At 45.3% G+C, this 18,924-nt stretch overlaps 1 protein-coding gene across 7 annotated transcripts in view; it reads right to left on the bottom strand.

Annotated features, from left to right (window-relative positions):
- MCF2 (MCF.2 cell line derived transforming sequence) overlaps positions 1 to 18,924 on the bottom strand; it is a 154,611-nt gene that overhangs the window by 28,313 nt on the left and 107,374 nt on the right. For 6 of the 7 annotated variants that reach the window (XM_083159469.1, XM_083159470.1, XM_083159467.1 and 3 more), the window contains 9 exons: positions 17,243 to 17,335; positions 15,745 to 15,870; positions 14,249 to 14,470; positions 14,073 to 14,165; positions 12,765 to 12,843; positions 12,608 to 12,671; positions 9,529 to 9,635; positions 9,064 to 9,176; positions 2,458 to 2,570 (listed from right to left, as the gene is read on the bottom strand). In XM_083159469.1, the coding sequence (XP_083015595.1) occupies positions 2,458 to 2,570; positions 9,064 to 9,176; positions 9,529 to 9,635; positions 12,608 to 12,671; positions 12,765 to 12,843; positions 14,073 to 14,165; positions 14,249 to 14,470; positions 15,745 to 15,870; positions 17,243 to 17,335 (1,010 nt within the window). The remainder of the gene's footprint in view (positions 1 to 2,457; positions 2,571 to 9,063; positions 9,177 to 9,528; positions 9,636 to 12,607; positions 12,672 to 12,764; positions 12,844 to 14,072; positions 14,166 to 14,248; positions 14,471 to 15,744; positions 15,871 to 17,242; positions 17,336 to 18,924) is intronic. The other variant, XM_083159471.1, reaches the window with a different exon arrangement.

The following is an 18,924-nucleotide window of genomic DNA, read 5'->3' as shown; positions in this document are numbered from 1 at the left end:
GTGATACATCCCTGCAAAAGGATTGCATATTACAGTGTGATCCTGGGCTGTAATATTCCACCCAGATCCCATTGTATATGCCAACTGTAATAAATGGGCCCCTAAGTCTACTCTTGCTGAAAACATCCATACATAGACAAACCAAGGTCATGATACCTAAGTACATGCCAGATACATACTCTAATTTGAGGCTTTGCTGAGGAAACACAGGAACACAGGCCTATGAGACACTGGGGGAATGATGCTTATAGAGCATGGGGGGGGGGGGGGATGTTTGAAAGACACAGGTGGATGAGGCAGAGAAACAGGGTGGAAGACTAGAGAGGGGGGCGCTAAGGCTGAGAGCCATAGGGGGAGGGACACTTATAGATATGGGGGGGGGGGGGGAGGCTGAGAGACACGGTGGGGGGAGGGTTTTTAGGTTAACAGACACGGGGGGCCAGATGTCCTAAGCTTGAAAACTGATAAAATGGAGTGTGATAAAACACCAGCCGATGAGCTCCTAACTACCATGCTACAGGGTTTGAAAAATGACAGCATAAGGTGCCCATAGACCAGGGCTGGGCAATTGCGGCCCTCCAGATGTTGATGAACTACACATCCCAGCATGCCTTGCATCAGTTTCAGCATGGCCACATAGCAAAACTAATGCAAAGCATCCTGGGATGTGTAGTTCATCAACATCAGGAGGGCCGCAATTGCCCAGCCCTGCCATAGACGGTCCGTTCATCGGATCCGTTCGGCACTTATATAGTACACATCACATCGCATTGCATGCCTTGTGCATGCAATGCAAAGCGATGCGATGAACAGCTAGTACAAAAAGTATGTGTAGCACATACTTTTTGTACCGTACGATGAGATGCGGGGGGCACCTTAAGAGCTGATTGGCTGGTGGTTTATCATTCTTCACTTGATCACTTTCTAAAGCTTAATACATCTCGCCCCCTTCTATGGAACAAATCTGAGACACAAAGTGGGGTGGCACAGGGGGGCGATGGGGCTATGAAACATGTCTGTTTCCTCTTTTGTAGTCCTGGCATAAACCTGGTAACTCAAGAGATTTCTCCATATGCCAGCAGCCTGGTGAAGGCACACAAGGAGGATGTGACCTGGCAGGGATGAAGTTATATCTTTCAAGCTTCACAGGTCCCCATTGCCAGGCATGGGGTAATGCTTTCACAAGACAGGAAAGCTTTTTGATGCTTTGTGTATTGAGAAAAGCTTCTGACTCCATAGCAGCACTAAATGAAAATGTATTTCAGAGTGCTGCCATGTCCCATGTGGTCCATGTCATGTGAAGGCCAAATACATCAAATGCCCCTAGAGCCAGATCTGGCTGCGGACAGGTAGCTGAACATGATCAGAACCCATTTAGACCTCTTATTGTATATGGCCAAATGCATTCTGTTTCCTTATATTCTTATCAAATAAGAGGCCCAATGGCTTTTCTCAGGTCCGCATGTTGTATTTATTCACATGGGTGTAAATAATGTTCTAAGAATGCCCAGGCCTAGAAAGTCAATATTCCTCTACGATCTGTATGGATGTTCTGAAAGATAAACCAGTCTGGCCATATGGACAAATAGAGATAACACAAAAACCAATATATTCCAGGAATACGCAGACATGCCAAATAATAGTTTAATGATAATAAAAAAAACCTGCAAGAAAATAAAACAAATGTATTGTTTTACCAGAATGACATTTTCAGTGTTGCAATGTAAACAAAAGTATATACCGTATTTATCGGCGTATAACACGCACTTTTTTCCCCCTGAAAACAGGGGGAAAAGATGGGTGCGTGTTATACGCCGATATGCGTGCTATACGGCGGTAATTTCATATATTCTCTACCCCACACCTCCGATCAGCTCCAGCCCCCCCCCCTGTCCCTGTGCTCCGGCGATCGGAGCTTCCCCGATCCCCCCGGCCCGCCTGTCACTTTACAGTGACGTCGGCGGCAGGCTCGGGTAATGTCGGCCAGGCTCGGGGGGACTCGGAAGCGCTCAGGCACCCGAGTCCTCCCGAGCCGCGAACATCCCCCAGCCTGCCGCCGACGTCACTGCTAAATGTGACAGGCGGCTAGGAAGGGGGAGAGAGGCAGCAGGGAAGCTCCGGCGTACTAACGCCGGAGCGGAGGCGAGGGGGGGGCGGGCTGCTTCTAACCTTCTGTGGTGGGTTTTGCTGGGGCAGGATAAACCTGCCCTGGTAGGTTTGTCCTGCCCCAGCACAACCCACCACCCAAGGGGTTAAAGCTCCTCCCTGCACAGTGACTCCTTCCTCCCTGGCTACAGCAGCGTCTGTAAAAAAAAAATAAGTTTTTATTTAGAAATTTAACTTTTTTTCCTGAGATTTCCCTTTTAAAATGAAGGTGCGTGTTATACGCCTGTGCGTGTTATACGCCGATAAATACGGTAAATGAAATGTGCCAGAATATGAAGAATAAAATATTACCATTGTCCCTCTTCATCTTCCTCTATAAGCTGGATGAAATCCCCATTTTTTACCAGTACATCCTCGGATCCCCTCCTCTTGCAGTCGGCCAGTGCTCTGTACTTTCCTGGAGACTGTGACACAGCATGTTTAGCAATCACAACAAATGACAGTGTGGACACCGTGTAGGCTGTAAGTGTGTGGACTGGACTGCTATTCATGGCAATACAGCCTATTTATTTAATCAAAACCCACTGACGGCCTCAGAGGGGAACTGAGGAATCAATGTTCAAATTTTTTCTGTAAAGTGCTGAGGAATGTGGGTGCACTATATAAATTACTGGACATAAATAAATAATGTTTGTACATTTTGGCTCAGCTACAGAAACAAAACAAAAAGCACTTCCCATGTGCCTGTGTGTAGGAAGTAGGCAAACCATCAATGGGTATCCTCTAAAGGTCTCCATACACTGGTCTGAGGCCCTAAGGACAAGTCAGACCAAATTCCTCTTGAGCTCGGGAGGGCTCACTTGATGTGCCATTTTCACATGTGATAAATCGCATGCAGCAGCAGTGATGGCAGGAGAATTAAAAAAACAATATGGCAAAAGACTGGCTGGCCGTTGATCGAGCACTCTCAGCCAATCAGCAACCTCCCATCTGGGTGGCCGCTGATTAGCTGAGAAATCTCTCTCAGCCAATCAGCAGCCGGACAGTCTTCTGAAAGTGTTTTTCTAAATTCTGCTGCCCCTCCGCCTACCGCTTTCCACCCCGCCCAGCAGAAATTGTTATTAAACTTGGCTGCAGCTGCCATCCCTGCCACCTGCCCTGCCGCCCAGACCTGCACATAGGTGTGTGCCAGCTGTGCCACCGATGGGTCCGATCCAATAGATTTTATGTGCAGTAATTTTAATCTCTAGAGTACGGTGCAATGTCAAACACATGCAATTTGGTACAGCCCGATCCGTCGGAATCAGGTGAAATCGGACAAAATCGCAGCAGACCGCTTTAAGATGTTTCTGGTGAAATGATATACATTACGCACCTTTCTGCAACGGAATCTATTTATATATCTCCACTATAAAAGAACAATACCTAACATAAGCAAAAATGACGGGTGTTGTGGTCGGTCTGATTCGGATGTGGCCCTGGCATCAAGACACCAATGGCTAATAATAAAGAAACAGACATGTGAGGTTGTATATCCTTCCATCCATTCCGGTTGATAGATATACAGGGGGGAATTTACTGAGATGGGAGTTCTATTTCACATTGACATGTGCAACCAATCAGATACTATCTATTATCTTATAGAAGGTGCTAAATAAGAAGTAGATTCTCATTGGTTGCCCATAGCAACATCCCATGGAATAGGATTGTAAATGACTGTGATGCCATAAGCCTCTCCATAGTGCAGTAGGTGGTTTAATCCATCATATCGATCATTATTGCATAACAAATAGATCCATCATCCCGCCAAGATTCAATATGAAACCTCTGAGGCTTCACTGCTTCATGTCACCACTGATTAGCAGCAGGATCAACTACTGTATGTCTGATCCTGGTCATACAATGTATTGTATTACAATGCTTTGTTTATATACAGATGTATCCTCATACATCTAGCCTCATTGCGCCATACAGTGCGAAATGCTTGATGTGATTGAGGTGCAAGGTCCTGTGCAAATCTGCTAACGTAACAACGGGCAAAAATTTCATCTTAGTTGCAACATAATGCAACTAGCATACATGCGGAGACTGTGCTGATTAATCAGGATTCATCCAGAGACTGTGCTGATTAATCTGGATTCATGCCGAGACTGTGCTGATTAATGCTATGTGACACTGGTATATTGTGTGTGACAGAGACTGTGGGGGTGATTCTGATTGAATCGGTATCCCGCGCGTTTCGACTAGTTATTTATGCGCATGTGCAGCAGCTGTGTGTGAGCAGCCACAGCACTTGCACACACAAGTCCAAGCGGGGGGCGGGGGCAGGAGGATTCATCCATGGGAACATCCAGCATTTCATGGGCGTTCCCATGAAAACACTGGTCGTTCCCATGGAAATTTCCCAATGACGGGGATGCGGAGGGCGGGCAGCTGACGTCAGCAGATGTCAGCTGCCCGCCTGCTTCCCACACAAGGTGCTCGGAGATCTGAGACACCACACCATAAAATACGCAGCCTTGCGAGTCAACCAGAATAAGGGCCTGAATACCGAGCAGAGGAGAACTTGTATTGGAAAAAAGTTGCAGCTGCCACATTGAAGCAAAATTAGATTCAGAGACTCCATCACACACAGATATACAAGTGTCATATAGCAAATTACCCAACACAGTCTCCTGGTACATCCTAGTCGCACAGACTGATGAAGTCCAGATGCGTCAAAACACATTGGATGGGGCCTCCAGCAAAGACGCAGGGACATGTGGTCCTTCTCCGGGAGTTTCCAGTGGTGGGTACAAGGATGGTCCCGGCCTTAGTTTGTCTTCCTGGAGATTCTTCAGGTTTACTTATAATATGCTGGCATGTTTATGAACCATTGCACTTAGTAAATGTATTGCAAACTTGAGCTCATTGTGGCTTTCTTGTTTCTTCTTTCCATATATATATATATATATATAGACTTTTGTGGGGGTAGACGTAGCACTCCGGACACTTTGGTAATCCAAAATAGAAAATCTTTATTGAAGACAAGCAACGTTTCAATACTTGCGTATTTTCGTCAGGCTCAATATTAAAACCACTCGTTCACATTAATATATCCCTCAGGTGTGTGTCACGTGAGGAGGCAAGCCCTCAGCCCGCCCCTCACGTGTGTGTGTGTGCTTACAGACACCTGTGCACTGCTGTCACGCCTTTGGGGGCGTGTGCATCAGACACAGGGGCGTGAACCCATCATCTCGTTGTGTCACATGATAAGACAAAAAGATAAGTATACATAGATCTTATATACATAATAAAGGCATGTGAAAAATATATACAAAATATGCAGGGTAGACACAAAACAAACCATGTCAAAAAATAGTGATACAAAAAAACAGCAAATAGCAAATATCATGTACAAGTTATGGCACACTTAAATGATGTAAACACTTATCGAATATTGCTAAATGACCCCACAATTGTATTCACCAAAGAGCTATACAATGTATTACAGCGGGCGGTAGATGGGGGAGTGATCTCTGAGGCTCTTAAAAAAGCTTTATTACCTAGTCACCCGATGGTGCCACAATTTTATTGTGCGCCAAAAGTCCACAAATCTATAGTGGACCCCCCGGTCGACCAATTGTGGCCGCTAGGGGGTCACTCATGCAACCCACATCGGTGTACATTGATAGCCTAGTCCAACCGAGCATCAGAGACCACCCCCGCTACCTCCTAGACACGACTGAATTGTTAAAACAATTGTTATTGATTCCAGAACTGCCAGCCAATACATAATTGTTTACCATCGATGTTTGTGCTCTATATACGTCGATCCCTATGCACAGGGATTGACAGCTTTGAGACGATTTTTAAACAACAGCCCAGCATATCAGGGACCTGATGTAGAATTTGTGGTGGAACTTATGTCTCTAATATTGACAAAAAATTTCTTCTATTTCGTCTATGGTGATAGATTCTACCTGCAGTTGATGGGCGTGGCTATGGGGGCGGCGGTCGCCCCCTCATATGCCAACATATATATGTTTGAATTGGAACAGGCATTATTCTTTAACAACCCATCAATTGCGGGTAGAGTCATTCACTACAATCGATACATAGACGATCTTCTGATTGTGTGGCAAGGCCCTCCAGACGACCTGATAGCCTTGATTGATAAGGAAAATAACAGCGATAACCCCATTAAGTTCACATATATGCACAGTGAGAAGGAGATACATTATCTCAATGTTTGTATCAAAATTAGTGAAGGGAAGATATCAACCAGCCTATTTGCAAAACCGTCTGACCGCAATAATCTGTTGGAATATCACAGTTGCCATCCCAGGGCTACCATACGTAGCCTCCCTTATTCCCAATTATTAAGGGTTAAACGTATTGTATCAGATCCCATTATAGCGGAGTCTCAAATGGATGAGATGATAGCCCAATTCTCACAGCGGGGATACCCAGCCAGCGAGTTGAGGGCTGCTAAATTACATGCAGTTTTCTTATCCCTGGGTCGTCCTTTAACCATCCCCAGACAGGGAGACCCATTGCCATTCAATACCTCCTCACATGCAACACCCCATTCACTGTTTATCAAATCATCTGCCCTTGCGGTCTCTCATATATAGGAAAAACTGAGAGACCGTTCAAGGAACGAATGACAGCCCACCGGTCATCAATCCGGAAGGCTATAGCTAAAGGGTCTAGTGACCAACCGGTCGCGAGACACTTTCTCCAGGCTAAACATAGCCTATCATCGATTAAATATCGAATGATAGACCATATCCCCATGTCCATCCGGGGGGGGAAACCGTGGTCTTGCACTGCTCAAATGTGAAGCTCGCTGGATAGCGAAACTGGGCACAGTAACGCCCAATGGCTTGAATGAATATTCAGGCATTAATGTATTTATATGAAGACATGGCTACATTTGCTAGCATATCTTCTAGGCCAGACTATGCCGAGTCCCATAGGGGTCCCGACTGCCATACCTGTTGTAGTCACACATTGAATCATATTATCAAAAAATGATTTTGTTACACACTTTAAATATATTTTGATCAGCAGTTTTTTTAGATATATTATATTTTGTTTTATACTTTTTCTGTTTTTCCTGTTTCCTTGTTCTTTAGGAGCAGTTAACATTTGTGCACAATGTATCACCAGTCTTTTTCTGTATATGATGTAAATGGACATCTACCTATGAGTCGACACATTTTTCACGGTTTTTCATTTTGTGTTTTTTTTGTATCACTATTTTTTGACATGGTTTGTTTTGTGTCTACCCTGCATATTTTGTATATATTTTTCACATGCCTTTATTATGTATATAAGATCTATGTATACTTATGTTTTTGTCTTATCATGTGACACAGCGAGATGATGGGTTCACGCACCTGTGTCTGATGCACACACCCCCAAAGGCGTGACAACAGTGCACAGGTGTCTGTAAGCACGCACACACGTGAGGGGCGGGCTGAGGGCTTGCCTCCTCACGTGACACACACCTGAGGGATATATTAATGTGAACGAGTGGTTTTATTATTGAGCCTGACGAAAACACGCAAGTATTGAAACGTTGCTTGTCTTCAATAAAGATTTTCTATTTTGGATTACCAAAGTGTCCGGAGTGCTACGTCTACCCCCACAAAAGTCTACATACTTGCTGACGAGGCACCCGACCAGCTAAGCATCAAGGGAAGCCTTGCCCGGCCGAACCTACAAAGTATATATATATATATATATATATATATGTGAAACATTAATGTTGTGTGGCGCCTATACTTTTTTAAACAGTGTCCATAAATTGAATGATCCGCTGTCAAGTGAAGCAAATACCATAGGGTATGCAGCCTTTCCCTGTAGGAGAAGAGATCTATTCATCATTCTCTGGAAAAACTTTTGTTTATCTTCAGTATTGGCTCACATTGGAGATTCATAACACAGAGAAGGAATCCTAGTTTTTAACCCTTAGAGGGTTGTTTTTACCCGTTGGCGTATGCACACACACCTTGGATGATAAGAATATTGAATACCCATTAATTAATAAGAGATAAAATTTAAGAAACACTTGAGAATAAAAGGGACCATTATCCCTCAAGAATTTTCAGGAGATCTTATCTCTTTTGAAGATGTATTGCTATGTTCCCCTGATGAAATCATTATAAACGAAACGCGTTGGAACTATTGTACATGTGTTACCTATGACAACAAGATCAACTTAATAATCAAGAAATTGGATGAATTGTCTCTATTTGCTTCACTTGACACCGGATCATTCAATTTATGGACACTGTTTAGAAAGTATAGGCGCCACACCACAATTGTGTTTCATATTGTCTGTTTTGGTCCCTTAACCCTTGATGGACACTGTGGTGATACAGCCAATCTTATCTGATTATAGTTGACCCATAATTTAAGCGCATGGTGGATTATTGGATATTATTTTATATATATATATATATATTTATATATATAAATATATTTATGTGTGTGTGTGTGTGTCACTGCTCATTTATACCAGCCATATCAACAGATTGACCAATGATTATCCCGCAATTGCACCTATACGCCCACAGAACACTTACAGTATCCTACATTACAACCATTCAGCCATAAGTAGAGATGGGACTGAGAATCACTGTTAGTTTCTCAAAAGGGCATGACCTACAGTAATTGCGGAAGGTATGGCTGCCCACTGAACAGGGGACTATATTCAGGGTGGAAGATGATCAGTATGATCTCCCCCAACCCTCTCCCACAGACATAGAAGGTGGCAGCAGCCTCCATGGTCACACTACAGCCCAGGACACTCCCAGCATGTGCTGTGGAGACACAGAATGCTGGCACATAAAATGGGATCAGCGGCCGTTCTGGCCTCCAGCGCCTTGCTGGAGGTAATTAGTAGCCACTCCGCTCCCCCCTCATCTGCCCAGCCTTACACACTATAAATAAGAGTAATGTACTCACCAGCTGGACTGTGTCCTCCTCCTCTGTATCTGAACAAGCATACGAGCTATTCTGACTGGACCACCCGTCAAGTCCCTCACAGATTTCCAATGACTGGGACATTCCTGACCAACCTGTATTATTGCGTTTACAAAAGTCATTCATGTTTCTGCTTATGTTTACCAAAGACTGACATGTTTTCATGATACGTAACAGAGCTTAGCAGCGGTGGATGTAAAGGGATATGCTCTTGTGATCAGGCAAGATGTAGCAGTCACCACACACATTGTCAGTAGTGAGCGCTGTATCCAATGAACAGAGTAGTGGTGAGCTCCGTTTAAAATGGGAAAATCACAATGTAATCTGGTCACTAAGGTATAAAACATCTTAGATCATAAAGGGTTAAACCACTGGCAGGCTATCTGGCCCTATCACATGGTCAAACTTTTCAGTAATAATATATAACTGAGAGGAAGCGGCTCATACCTTTGTGAGGTTTATGCTGAGGTGAGACATTCAGACTATCCAGCATAACAGAACTGGCGGTTTCTGATTCATTCTCCTCAGAACTCACTGAAGCTCTCTGTAACGTCCTTTTAAAAACATGAAAGATGTAGGCTATTGTTATTGAAATGAGTATAAGCAAATACTGCGTAGACATTTACCAAAACACAATACAAACATTTCTAAGACCAAATCATGTACACTATGGCTTGGAATATAGCTTGCCTCTCTATATTTTCAGTGATAATACACTTAGGGCGGGATGTACTAAAGGGAAAATGCGGTAAAACGGGGGTTTTACAGCATTTTCCTATGTACCATTAGCCGTCCGCGCCATCTCCGCCTGGCAGGGCATCGCCACCCTCTGGGTGGCGATACCCTATAGAAGCCTATGGGCTTCTATCGCCGCCCACCATACGCGCGACCCCCCCTCCCGTCCTCCATCAATCTCCTCCTCCCCCAGCAGGTGTCACAGCCGGGAGGACATCCGGCTGCAGGGGGGAGGAAGAGATGCAGGGGGACACTGACAGCCGCCGGGATGTGATGGAGACCCCCGCACACCACATTACAGGTATCGGGGGGGGGGGGGGTCTCCGTCACCGCAACCCGATGCTAGCCGCATATGTTAGTACATATGCGGTAGCATCGCGGCGGCTGGGAGGCGAAGGGCGGCAATGTATATTAATACATCCCACACTTAGGACCTTATTCTGGTTGATGCCACCAGACGCTGCCCTACAAATGCTGATACGCACACCCCCCCTCGCACGCCACATTTATACACATGGGCTGCGCATGGATGTTTAGCATTGACATCCATTTGCGGGATGTGGAGGAACACCCACATCATTCGATGGTCGCCGACCATTGAATGAGGTGGAAGGCACACGCACATCTAAGGTTACTCTGAGGTAACCTTAGATGTGTGATGGCATTCAGAAGGAAGCCGGCAGGCAGCTGACATCCGGTGATGTCAGCTGCCCTTCTCCGGCCCCGACATCACTGGGGTGCCAGGCGGGGTCCCGACAGTCAGGATCCCGACCATCATTAACCCGACGTCAGGATCCCGACTGTTAAAACACCAACGGGCGGGTTCCCGACGGCCGCCGGCTATTTTCCCTCGTGGGGGTCCATGACCTCCATACAGGGAGAATAGAATAGGTGGACCATGCCCGCAGCGTGGTGAGCGCAGCGAGCCCGCAAGGGGCTTTGTTGCGCTGGCCACGCTGTCTGAGTCCGGGCTGGCCATGCTGTCTGAGTCCGGGCATCCCGACTGTCGGTGATTCATACCACACCCCATCACCGGGCCATTTCCAAGGTTATGCCTAGCATTTTCATGGGAACACCCATTGGGCGTTCCCATGGGCGCGACTATACGCCGCTGCCGCCCCATGCCCCCCTGGCAGCAGCCTTGGGTGCATGCACCCAGCGAACAGTCTGTTCACCGTAGCCGCATGCACCCAGCTTATGCACATGTGCTGAAATGCGGCTGCTCATACATAAAACATCAGTCCCCGTGTGAATGTACGGTCCTTGTAAATGGAACAGAATGATCCCCTTAGGGCACAATTCTGGCATGCTCGCACGGGTGCGAATGTGCAGCGGCCAGCATTCAGTTAAGGTGCCACCCCGATAAAGTAAAGTCCCGTCTGACGTATTATTGTGCTTGAGGTGCGAATAGATGTGTACGGCTGTGAATCTATTCCCATCTATACAATTGAGTTCAAATCCTGTTGCAAACCTCTCATGATCAAATGATTTTTACACTGGGCACAAACCATCACCAGCGCTGCGTAGCCCAAGCCTTACTCGTCGGTGCGATGGAAAACGGCATATCCTGGCTGCAGCTGACATCACAAACACTCCCCAAGCTTCTGCACACCTGCCATTTTCCTAGGCACACCTGCATTTTTCTGGGCACTCCCAGCGTTTTTTTCCTGACACGCCTGCGTTTCTCTTAGCACTCAAAATAAATGGCCTGTTTCCACCCCCATAGGCCTACTTCTTGCCGATCACTGTGTGAACAGCCAGTGATCAGAAAAATTTTTGCAGGAGCTCATCGCTGGCGGGCATCGCACACGCACATTGCAGCCCATACGCATGCTAAATTAATCGGTAATCAGTTCCAATGTGATTTTGCAGCTGTGTCTCAAATGTTCTGCCCATCTATTTGTATGTATACAATGGGCCTAATTCAGCATTACACGTACAAGGGTTTTGCTATTTTGGCAGCACCTTTAATTCTATTTTCACACTCTGTAACCTGTGACTGTATAGCCTAAGCGGCTGGAATAGGCATGTAGATACGGGCAATGGGCATGCAGATATTGATGTGCGACTAAAATAATAAAATAAATAAAATAAAATGGCAGCCAAAAACTGCACACATACAGTACATTCATAAGTGGGGTTTCTGTTTAAAAAATCCTGCAGTGCGAGAAATAAAAAGTCAGATACTTACTCGTCTGGTGGTCTCCATGGCTCCTGGTCCTCTACTCTCCACCTTTGCATTGGGTGATGTTTATTCTTCTCCCTGCTATTGCTCGCAGACACTCAGGTAGTGGGGGCGGCGGGGAAGGTGGGGGGGGGATGTTTGGAGGGGGGGCCCACACACATCTGACAGCGGTCAAACACACACCTTCGTCTGAATATGACCGGATCACAACAGGCTTGAGTAAGAAGACACCGCTTTGATTAAGGACTAATTAACTTCCAATTGTTTATTTAAAATAGTCACAGGGGAGTGGGGGTCGCTGCCATAGCAAGTCCTGCTGGTTTTTACCAAAAATTATGATTTTAGATAAATCTGACTTGCTCTGGGGATGCGAGAAAAAAGCTGCAATGATCATATCTACAGAAATCACTGCATCTCATTTTCTGTCCTCAGGGGAATATGTAAATCCCCCTGCACAGGTTTTCTAAAAACTAGCACACTATGTAATATGCCCCTTAGACTATACCTTTATTTGTCACAGCAAACTGTTACCTATACCCAGCTGCAGCACATGTCATCCCCGCAGTCTTTGTTAGTGTCATAAAGAAACTCCAAGTGTATACATGCCTCTCATTCATTTGTGATGACAGCACCACCTGGTCTGAGAACGGACTCTGTTTCTGCTTCTCTCCTGTAATAGAGACAGGCTATGAATGTATGAAGTCACATACAGTACTTAGTGTATATACTGTATATGTCAGCTGTAATGCAGGTATCTGAATACCTTTTATAACTTCTCGCTGCCTGGTCAATATCTTACGGATTTCACTCAGCCAGGCTGCCTTCTGCTCTGCTGTTTGGGCCTGAGACACAGAAACAAGTACAAAATGATACAATGAGGTTCTATAAGTCATACACTGTTTGTCATCACAACAGGGGAAGGACAGAATTACAGTTCCATGGAAGTGTCTTTCGTTGTAAAGAAGGGATCACATGATGAGCTAGAGTATAGGGCTTCTTCCCCGGGATCAATGGTTGGATGCTCAAAACATACGCCCCTTTTTTCTGGTGTGTTCGGAGATGCAATTTAGATCTATATTGTTCCTCATGGGGGTATCACTGCAACACATATACAATGGCGGAGCCTTTATGGCAGGGATGGGGAAGCTTCGGCCCTCCAGCTGTTGTTGAACTACACATCCCAGCATGCCTTGTAACAGTTTTAGGGCCAGATTCGGTACTAGTGTAGTTTCACAGCGACAGTCTGAGTCCCCTTGCGGGCTCGGCGGCTTGCTACGCTCGCCATGCTATCTAAAATTAACTCCATGCCAACGTGGATAGTGGGGGTATGAACTATCCACGTTGGCATGGAGTTAAGTTACTTTATTTTAGATAGTTTGGTGAGTGTACCCAACCCGGAAGTAGTACGGCGCCATGCCGGCGCCGGGAAACTACACAAGAACCCCAGAGGTACTTGTGTAGGATTCTCTAAGCTTCAAAAGTGATCAAATCCAGAGTGATAAACAGCCAGCCAATCAGCTCCTACCTGCCATGTCACAGACTGTGTTTAAAAAAAAATGTCAGGCAGGAGCTGATTGGCTGGCTGTTTATCACTCTCCATTTTATCACTTTTGAAGCTTAGAGAATCTGGCCCTTAGCATGGCCAAATAGTAAAACTGTTGTATGGCATGCTGGGATGCATAGTTCAACAACAGCTGGCGGGCCGAATGTTCCCCATGCCTGCATTATGGCGTGCAGTTAATAAAGTGGCATTTGTAGGCTAAACACACCCAAAATGACAGTGATGGCCCCATCATGATTTGTTATTTATAAAAGCTGTCGCTTTCCCAATGCACTGAGTAAAGAAAGACGCAGCGCTGGTTGGCCGCCGCACATGTCTAGGACACGGGTAATTAGCTGATAAGTACTGAATAGTGTTACACACGGTCTAAAAATGTAATGGTTCTTGGCAGCTAGATAACAAATCTGGGTGACACACCCCAAACGGTCTACTATACCTATGTGAATGGCACACCGGGTGCATTCCCATTTAATGTTACAGTAAGTGAACATCAGAAATGAGATAACAAACCTGTACGACATAAACCTCTTCTCGCCCACTGTACCAAATTTCAAACTTGCGATTATCACCTTTGACATTTTCCGTGATGCCAACAGCATTCATCTAGCAGGGGACACAAAGCAGTGTATGTGTTTGCGCTTGCTGTTATAGTATAGCTTAGTGCTGAATGTATGGAAGTAATATACCTTCAGGTAGTGCTTAAAGCTGTATGATGGCGTTTTATCATGTCCGTCTCCATGCTCCTCTCTCCTTTTGCAGAACACCAATGCCCTCTCATACAGGAAGAGGTGTCTCTGCATTGACTTAAAGCGGGCCAGTTCCTTCATCTTTGTGGGTCTCTTCTTATGAGTGATCCACACACTAAAAGAGCCTTGCATTAGTATTCTGCCCAGATCATTTATATCCCCCTACAAGGCAAAAACAAATGATTCAATATGAGCAAAAGGAGTAAGGTATATGAATACATATGTATATTACTACCAACACAGCTCTAAGTTCGCATGTAGTCCAACAAGTCTTCTCCTGCAGTCCCTAGCTCATTCCTGCCTTGTTACTATAATTTGTAATGGGGTGTTAAAAATCCATATACACTACTGCAGGTATATGTGTTTTTTTATTACATAGTTACATAGCAGTTGAGGTTGCAAAAAGACAAATTCCATCAAAGTCCATCAAGTTCAACCTTTTTTACAGGACCCACTAGAGCAGTGGTTCTCGAACTCGGTCCTCAGGACCCCACACAGTTCACGTTTTCCAGGTCACCCGACAGGTGCATTTATTACTGACTGACATATTTTCAAAGATCCACAAGTGGAGCTAATTATTTCACTTGATTCTGTGAGGAGACCTGAAAAACATGAACTGTGTGGGGTCCTGAGGACCGACTTTGAGAACCTGTGCACAAGAGTTTCAACCTTGGACTAGATTGTGATTATGGGGTTGTATCCCTGAATGTTTTTACCCAATAAATGTTGTGTCAACCTTCTTTTAAATATATTTGTTGTGACTGCCAACACCACCTGTTCTGGATAAGAGTTCCATACCTTTCCTGCCCTAACTGTAGAAAAGCCTTTCCTTCTAAGAGTATGGAATCTTCTCTCCTCTAGTCTGAGCTCATGCCCATGTGTCCTAAACTCTCACCTCAAAGCAAAGAGGGTGCCTGAGAGTTCATTATATCTTTGATATATTTGTACATGTTAAGTATGTCTCCTCGAAGCGTTGCGAGCGCACGCGGATTACTTTACATGTATTCTGTGTCCGCTCGCCACACTTCGGGCTCGGTGGCACGCTGCGCTCACCACACTATATAAAATCAACCCCATGCGTAGTTGGATAGTGGGGGTATGAAATCAGCCCTGGGTGACTATACAATTAAAAATCGGGTCTTTACAATGAAAAATCGCATTGCATGAATTGTATGCCACTATATTGCATGCGATGCGATGTAAAAATCGGGCGCCCAGATATTACATAAGTACCAAAATGTTTTTTCAAATTCTGCCACCCACTGATGACTACCATTAGCACCAGCAACCAAATACAGCAGAGCGTGTAGAGTACGAACGACAAGGATGAATAGACGTAATACTCACCTTTCTGGTCATGCGTTAGACATAACATGTAATATGGGTTTTACCATATTTATAAACTGCTGCAATAGTAATAAACTGCCCATACTTACATTATATCCTGTTATAGAAATCTGATGCATGGAGTCATTCACTGACTTTAATAAATCCAGCATGGAACCCAGGGCTTCTTGTAATTCTTGGACTCCATCCGAGTTAATGCTATATTTCAGCAGCTCCTGTTAATATGAAATACTATTATTATGAAGGTAAATAAGTCTACCAGAGGTTAGTGCCAGAGCTCTCTTGGAGCTGCCATATTGGATTCTATAAGTTGACCATTGTGCTACCAATGGGAACTGTTCATTCCTTCAACTAATGGCCTCCTCCAATCCTAGCCTAGTGCAAGGTAGGCAAGGTACAAAAGAAGCTAATGGCACAGCTGAATACATAAAGTGACATCTACATCCTTATCTCTAGGCTCCTGGCTACAGGCGGTCAGCATTGCTGGTTACCTGCAATACCAGTTACCCACAATATTGGTTTCAGCCCAGTTAACTTTAATACCAGTTCGAGGCCGATTACCCGCAACAGTGGTTCGAGCCTGGCCACCTGCAATACTGGTTTTAGCCTGGTTATCCACAATGCTGGTTCCAGCCTGGTTACCGGTAACACCAGTTCTAGCTCAGTCCCCAGCTACGAGAGTCCCAAGTTGATCATCCAGTGACATCTGTTCCAGCCGCAAAACCAGTCCAAGCTTGTCACCAGAACACCGGTTCTAGTCCTAACATCAGTTATATTAGTGCCAACCCAGGTCTTAATAACAGTTGCAGTTCCACTTCTAGGGCCAGATGTACTAAGCTTGAAAAGTGATAAAATGGAGAGTAGTAAACCATCAGCCAATCAGCTCCTACTTGCCCTGTCACAGGCTGTGTTGGGAAAATGAAAGGTATGAGCTGATTTGCTGGTGCGTTATCACTCTCCATTTTATAAATTTTCACGCTTAGTACATCTGACCCCCTAGTCTCTCTACTTCAGGCCATTGTTCTATGAAGAGGAACGGAACTACATACCTGAGATTGGGGCTTTAACACAACAATAATACATAGCTTATCATACATTCCATCAGACACATATTTCTAAAACACAACAACCACTACGGGTGTAGACTATTAGTTTGACAGTAACTAGGTCAACAGTCATTAAACCGACCACTATTGGTCAAAAGTGAAATTGTGGAAACATGGAAAAAAAGGTCTACATGGAAATGGTGACACATGAAAAGGTCGACTTGAGGTTTTTCACAGTTTTTTTGTTTTTGTTTCTATGTCACCATTTGTGGACATAGACCCCCCCCCCCAGTTAGTGTAGCACCTACCTTCACATGGTTTGCTATGCTCGCCATGCTTCAACCTATTCTAGTCCACTTGGATTGTAAAGTATTTGAGTAAAATAAATTGTTAAAAACTCGACCTTTTCATGTCACGTTGACCTATTGTTTGTGTCAATCTTTTATCAATGTCGACCTAGAGCATGTCAATCTTTTGCCTGTTGACCAATTGACTGTTGACCTAACGACCAGATACCACCACTTCGTTATGTTGCCTTTACCTTTAAAAGCAGCTGGTATTTTGTCAGGCGCTGGATTGGCTTCAGCAGATACGAGTCCAATGCAAGTTTGTGCTCCAATTTCTTTTGGCATTCCTGTAGACAATGAGGTATCGGCAGTCAGGATATAATAACATTACAATAAAATTAACTTACATGATAATTATAACCTTTATTTGAGTGATTACTTTTAAAAAAACTCTGTGCCTTCCCCTGCTCCATTCCCACTCCCTCTGGACCGAACCCCTGGAGCATAGCCGGCCCTAGCCTAAATGACGCCCTATTCAAGATTTTAGCTGGTGCCCCCTAGCACCGCCACTAGTTCCGCCCTGATCCTGCTCCCCCTTCCCAGCACCATCAACCCTCATCATAGCAGTCATCATTTTGGTGCTCCTACCCGCAATATTTTAAATAGAAACAGTGCACACATTCAGTGCTCAGCTCAAACAGGGGTGTGTTCTTGCTGGGAAGGGGCATGGTCACACAATAGTACCCCCAATTCAAATTTTGCCACACAGTAGTGCAACTTTGTTCACATTATATCATGCGATGGTGTCCCTTATTCACGTTACATCACACAGTAGTACCACTTTACCTTATGTACATTACTCCTCACATTATACCCTTAGAAAAAAATCCTGAGAAATATTGTATTTTAAGCACCTCCATGGCCACACTGCAACCCAGCACAAAGCAGTGTGTGCTGGGCCCTTCCATCAGACTTTGGCCTGGGTAATTTGTACCCCCTACCCCTTTCTCTCTGTACCACTAATACCACACAGTAATGCCCCTTACACATGACACACATTATTAATGTCCTTATAACCATAATGCCCCTTACACATTATGCCAACCTTTATTAGTGCCCTTCATACACATGACACACATAATGCCCATTACACATATGTTGCACATTATTAATGCACTTATACACATGACACACATAATGCCTGTTACACATGTCGCACATTATTAAAGCATTTATACATGACACACATAGGGCGGGATGTATTAAAATACATCGCCGCCCATCGCGGCCCCCCCGCCGCGATGCCGCCGCATATGTACTAACATATGCGGCTGGCATCGCGATGCGGTGACGGAGGCCCCCCGCGATACCTGGAATGTGGTGTGCGGAGGGTCTCCGTCACCTCTCTGCCCCCTTCTGCATCCCTCACGCCGGGGACAGCTATGCAAGCTGTCCCCGGCGCCTCTTCCTCCCCCCTGCAGCCGGAAGGACGTCCGGCTGCGTCACTAGGGGGAGGAAGGTGTTACCTTCCGGGTCCAGGAGGACCTGTCCTGGACCAGGTAAGAGAGGGAGGGGGAGAGGGGGGTCGGCAGGTTTTTCGGCGGAGGCGTCGGGCGGCGAAAAGAAGCCCATAGGCTTCTATAGGGTATCGCCACCCAAAGGTGGCGATACCCTACACTGCGGTGACGTGGCGGTCGGGTAATAGTACATAGGAAAATGCGGTAAAACGGGGGTTTTACCGCATTTTCCCTTTAGTAATCTCGCCCATAATGCCCCTTACACATATGCCGAACACTATTGCACAAGCAACCCACCTGCAGACAGCACTCGCACTGGCCGCTAACACTGTGACCTCTGCCTCTACTTGGATACAGATGTTTCCTCATACATCTTGACTCAATAAGCCATGCAGCTCCTGCCAAGTTCTGCTAACGTT

Source organism: Crinia signifera, chromosome 9 (genome assembly GCF_055691185.1).
Source record: "Crinia signifera chromosome 9, ASM5569118v1, whole genome shotgun sequence".
Lineage (NCBI taxonomy): Eukaryota > Metazoa > Chordata > Amphibia > Anura > Myobatrachidae > Crinia > Crinia signifera.
Note: the sequence above shows the minus strand (reverse complement) of the source record. Positions and strands in the feature narration are given on the sequence as shown.